Source organism: Canis aureus, chromosome 30 (assembly GCF_053574225.1).
Source record: "Canis aureus isolate CA01 chromosome 30, VMU_Caureus_v.1.0, whole genome shotgun sequence".
Taxonomy (NCBI): domain Eukaryota; kingdom Metazoa; phylum Chordata; class Mammalia; order Carnivora; family Canidae; genus Canis; species Canis aureus.
In genome coordinates this window covers 37,061,673-37,066,801 of record NC_135640.1, presented here as the reverse complement: position 1 = coordinate 37,066,801, position 5,129 = coordinate 37,061,673, and the positions used below count along the sequence as shown (strand labels likewise).

At 49.6% G+C, this 5,129-nt stretch overlaps 1 protein-coding gene across 1 annotated transcript; it reads left to right on the top strand.

The window, feature by feature from the left end:
- The first annotated feature begins 2,322 nt into the window (after positions 1-2,322).
- Positions 2,323-4,832, top strand: LOC144301943 (uncharacterized). Its single transcript, XM_077879195.1, has 2 exons — positions 2,323-3,209; positions 3,276-4,832. The coding sequence occupies exons 1-2, from the start codon at positions 2,378-2,380 to the stop codon at positions 3,968-3,970; spliced, it is 1,527 nt and encodes a 508-aa protein (XP_077735321.1). The 5' UTR covers positions 2,323-2,377; the 3' UTR covers positions 3,971-4,832.
- The last annotated feature ends 297 nt before the right edge of the window (positions 4,833-5,129 follow it).

Here is a 5,129-nt window from a genome sequence, read left to right as displayed (position 1 = left end):
TCCTTTTCTGGAGAAATAAGATGATTAAAGTCTAATCAAGACAAAATCAAAAGGGCTATTAATGAGAGGATTTTAGAAATGGAGACTCTACCTACTAGGATAAATGAGGAAGAAGAGAGAATTAGTGATAAAGAGAATTAGTGATAAAGAATTAGTGATAAAGAAGAAGAGAGAATTAGTGATAAAGAAGGTGAGAGAAAGAGAGATAAACAACTACAGGATCACGAGGGTAGAACTTGAGAGATGAGTGATACCATAAAGTGAAACAATTTTAGAATAACTGGGGTCCCAAAAGAAGAAAGGGAGGCAAAAGGTATAACTGGAGGAAGTTATACCTGAGAACTTCCCTAAATAGGGGAAAGAAACAAGCATTCAAGTCCAGGAGACACAGAGAACACCCCTCCCTCTTCCCCCTCACCAACCCCCCCCCCCCCACCTCAAAATCAATAAAAATAGGTCAACACACTGAAAGCAGCTCAGGACAAGAGGACCTTAACCTATAAGGGTGGAAACATTTGACTGGCAGCTATCTAGCCACAAAGACTTGACAGGCCAGAAAGGACTGGCAGGATACATTCAGGTGCTAAATGAGAAAACACAGGATCATAGGGGGAAGAGAGGAAAAAATAAAACTTAATAGACTTAATCAGAGTGACAAACCATAAGAGACTCTTAATTATAGGAAAAAACTGAGGATTGCTGGAGAGGAGTTTGGGGGGAATGGGGTAACTGGCTGATGGACATTAAGGAAGGCACATGATTGGAAGAGCTATGGATGGTAACTCCAACTGAAGAATAACTGAACCCTACATGTGAAACTAATGATGTACTATATGATTGCTGATTGAATTAAAATCAAAAAGTAAAAAAAAAAAAAAGAAAGCTGCTTATCATAAAGACATTTGCCATTTGTTAAAAAAAAAAAAAAAAAGACTGAAGCAAATGGACACTTCTGTTCCTTGTGCCTTCGAAACATCTTGTTTCAGGCTGGACACAGATTCAGTCACCTGAAAGAAAGTCTCTGTCTGGTCCAGGAACGTTAGACCTGCTGAATGGGATGAGACAATAGGGCAGCTCTTTCCCTATCTCTTAGATATGGAAGACATTTGCTGGAGATAGAAGGCACTTTTTCCTCCCAAGTAAAGTTGATGCTGAGTGCTCTTGGCTAACTTAATGAGGGAGACAAAACCTGAAGGGCAGAGTATTTGTGGAATGGGAGAGCTGCAAGAAGACACTAACTCCCAGGCACAGACCACACTGTTCCCCCTCACATCCTGCTGGACAACATCAAGTGAGATGCTACAGGTGGGCTTTTCAAAGGCAACCCCACCAAGTCCTCAGGTTCATGACATAATAGTACTAACAGTAAATCCCAAGGCTCTGTCATCCACTGACGAAAGACCCCCAGAACTCTGGCCATGCCACCAAAGGGTAAAACCCTGGGAAGCTGTGTGAGTGACTGTGTCCTGAGCGAGGTTTTAAAGGGTCCTCTATCCATTTCTATGGTGACAAATCAAGTGGGGTCCCTCATCCAGGTATCAGGGATAGCTCCTGGAATGTCAGGCAATTCCTACCCCTCCAGAGCAACTAGGCTGCTCGTGGGTTCCCAAGGATCCCAAACTCTCAGGGGAGGAGGAAATGCTGCTGGCCACCCAAGGTCCCTTCTGGGTGACAGGGGTTGTATGCATGGCCCCATGAGTGGAAGAGACCGGGTCACTGTGTTATCCTGTAGCAGAGTCACCTCCCTGCAGGAATACTTGCAGTGAACAAAGATAGGCTGGCCCCACAGAGTCCATGAAATTCTAGACCCTGCCAGTTCCTAAGAGTTTTTAGGATGGGAATCCTGGAGTCTTAATAGCTCTAGAGACACCTGGTTCTCAGCCCTGCAGTGACCAGCTTGCCCACAGGAACCACACCAATAAGGGAGGAAGCCTCAGGGGAGGGAGATCCCTGGGACCTTTGCAGACAGGACCAGGAGTCCCAGCCTCAGAAAGAGGAGTGGGGTTGCCTGGAGGAGGAGGCCCTAACACTCTGCCCTGACTTCTCTTATCCCCAGAAAGGAATAGGGCCTGGCCTTGCCTTGACCCCCTAGATTCCCTGGAGGGAATGGATGCCTCAGGTCCCAGGGGACGTGGGTGCCTCAGCTCCAGGCTGGGATCCATCCTCGCACCTCCCCCAACGCATGTGTGACTGAGATCACGTTCTCCTTCAGAGCAGTTAGGGAGAACTGTTTTCAAGATCCTGCTGGGCTCCCCTCCCCCAACCAACTGACATGCCCTGGTTGCCTGGAACTTGTTTACTTTAGAGATGGAACTCTCCACAGGGTTCTGAGTGGGCAGTTGTGGCCCACAGGACGCTGGCACTCGGAGCCAGAGCTATGGAGCTCTACACAGCCTTGGAGGGCCTGGCTTCGGCCACCGGATCCACTTTCCAGCTGGTCCTGGAGTGCCTGTGGCAAGCGCTGCTGGTGATTACTGGCAGCTGGGGACACAGCCCATGTGGCCCTGTGTTTCCCTGGGCCATGCTGCTGTGTACCGTGGGGCTGGTTTTCCTCGTGAAGAGACGACTCACTCCCCGAAGAGGGAAGGCCCTGGGCAGAAGCTGCTCTGCCCCCCATGGAGTCTGTGGAGCCCCCAGTGAGAAGAGAGCGGCCACCACACAGACAGATGACGCCCACAGGCCTCCCAGGGGGGAGGTCAGTCCGCCCAGGTTACAAATCCTGTGCTTGTTGGCATTTAATAGAAACCTGGACACGCTGTTACTTTGGAACACTCTCAACTTTGTGAAGATGGCACGGAAGAGACAACGTCTTCAAGGTCCCCAAGTTCCTGGGGACAAACCCATCCTAAGATCCTCAGAGGAGGCTGGGGACCAACTGCCGAGCGAAGCCCAGAAGGACGTGAGGGAGAACGTTCACTTTCCAGAAAGTCCAGATCTGCTCCACAGTGAAATTTCGAGATGCAGGCAGAGAGGACAGGACAAGGAGCGAGAAGAAAGGCTGGAGCAGGGGGAGGCAGGCATGGAGCCGGTCCCGAGAGGTCCAGCCAGCCGGTCCCCACCCAGTGTAGACCCGGGCCTGCAGGCCGTCCCCTCGCCCCACCTCCCTGCGAAACTAGGGGGGGCCGAGAACAGGAGGGTCCAGCCAAAGAGAGAAGCAGGACGTGGTGATCACCCCGTCCAGCGGGCAGCCGTTGACCTGAAGGCTGGCCCTGACGGTGGCGGCCTCAGTGTGTCCCCTCGACGACCCAAAGGGGAGCCTGGGGACACAGCCACACAGCCCCGGGCAGAAAGGCCAGAGATCCCAGAGCTCGTCCGACAAATACACAGTCTCCAAACCCAGGAGGCATCTTTGCAGGCACAAAATTCCCAGCTTGAGAGTCAGATTCAGCAGCTGAAGCTCACCCTTCAGAAGCAGGAGGACGAACAGGACCAACACACCCGGCAACTTCACCGCCAATTGTTTCAAGAGGAAGCTCAGTGCCTGGCGATAGAGAAGCGCCTGGCCGGCCTGTATAGAGACCTCAACTGCACCTACCAGGTTCGCAACCTCCACAAGAAGATCGCCCAGGACCTGGCTCAGGAGCTGGAGAGAACCACGGCCCACTATCACCAGGAGGTCCTCTTCCATCGGAACAGGGCCGCCAAAGGCTGGGAGGCAGCTGTGTCCAGGGAGAGAAAGTTCCAGCAGCTGAGGCAAGAGAATGCCCGCGAGAGGCAGAGGCTGGCCGTGTTGGAGAGGACCTGCCGGCCTTTCCCGACTGGCCCCCCTGCTCCTCCCGCAGCCCCCAGAGGCTGGCAAGTGTGCGGGGGGGCCCCGGGGTGGTCAGGCCCCCAGGAAGGAGGAAGGTCGCACTGGGAGGGCACAGGGATCCCGGGCCCCTGCGGGTGGGACGGGGCTCGGGGCAGCTGGGTCCTGAACAGCCACCCCCCCGGCACAGCCCGGGCCTGGAGTTCTGCGCACCAGGCCTGATGCCCTCTCTCCAGCGAGGCTGCTCTTGCTCAGCTCGGGCCACAGTCACGCTGAGCACGACAGCATTATGACCTTCCTGCTGTGCTGTGGACCAGAGCTTGGTTACTAGTCTCCTAAGTACGTAGGTTCCCCATCGGATGCTTTAGAGTTCTATACTATAGGTGTGATATTTTGATTTTAATTAATCCACTATGACTTACCACATCCCTTAAGGTTGACGAGGAGAGAGATGTTCAAAACAAGACCACTTCTGGGTGCTAGGACGGGTTCATGTACAGAAGTAACTCAATATTTATGTGAATCAAATGTGGTTGGTTTTAAAAAAAGAGAGAGAGAGAGTAAAAAAAACAACATACCACTGAAACTACGTATAATTGTTAATGTAGTCCTAAATTTGTATTTTAGTCCTAAATTCAAATTTTAGTCCTAGATTCAAATTCTAGTCCTAAATTCATATTTTAGTGTTAAATCTATATTTTAGTCCTAAACTCATATTGCAGCCCTATTCATATTTTAGTACTAAATTCAAATGTAGACCAAAATTCATACTTTAGTCTTAAATTCAAGTTTTAGTCACAAATTCGTATCTTAGTTCTAAATTACTATTATAGTCCTAAATTCATATTTTAGTCTTCAATCACATTTTATTCCTAAAATCTTATTGTTTAGTTATAAATCATAGGATTAATTCAGTCCTAATTGTATAGATAAAAAACTTAAGAGTTTGCAATAATTTCTTGTTCTATAATTTCTTTTCGTAAACTTTGTTTAGCTTAAGATAGTTTGTTGTAAAAAAAAAAAAAAAAAAAAGATACCATTTGTTGTTTCACATTGGTGAATTGGATGCAGTCCCAATTGCTAAGCTTTCTCCTCGTGGCAAACACACACTCCCCTGCCCCTGGGTGTGCACGTACACACCCCCGATGCAGAATCTAGACACCCTCATCTGCTCTGTGAGTCCCAGAAAATGTAAAACCAGAGTGGAAAATTGTAAACATTGCTTATTGATAAATAAATAACAGGAAAGAAAAACCGTGTGTGTTTACTGTGTGAATAGAGGACAGACTCCCGGATCTTATTCCCAGGGAGCAGAGGCCCTCGTGTCCCAGCACAGACCCCAGGCAGGGGCTCTCCCCCCACAAGGAGCAGAGGAGACAGA

Bases quoted from the DNA above. Each gene is read 5' to 3' on its own strand.
- LOC144301943 (XM_077879195.1), top strand. From the start codon at position 2,378: ATGGAGCTCTACACAGCCTTGGAGGGCCTGGCTTCGGCCACCGGATCC. The intron at 3,210-3,275 runs CTGACGGTGGCG...ACACAGCCACAC, and splicing joins CGTTGACCTGAAGGCTGGCC to AGCCCCGGGCAGAAAGGCCA.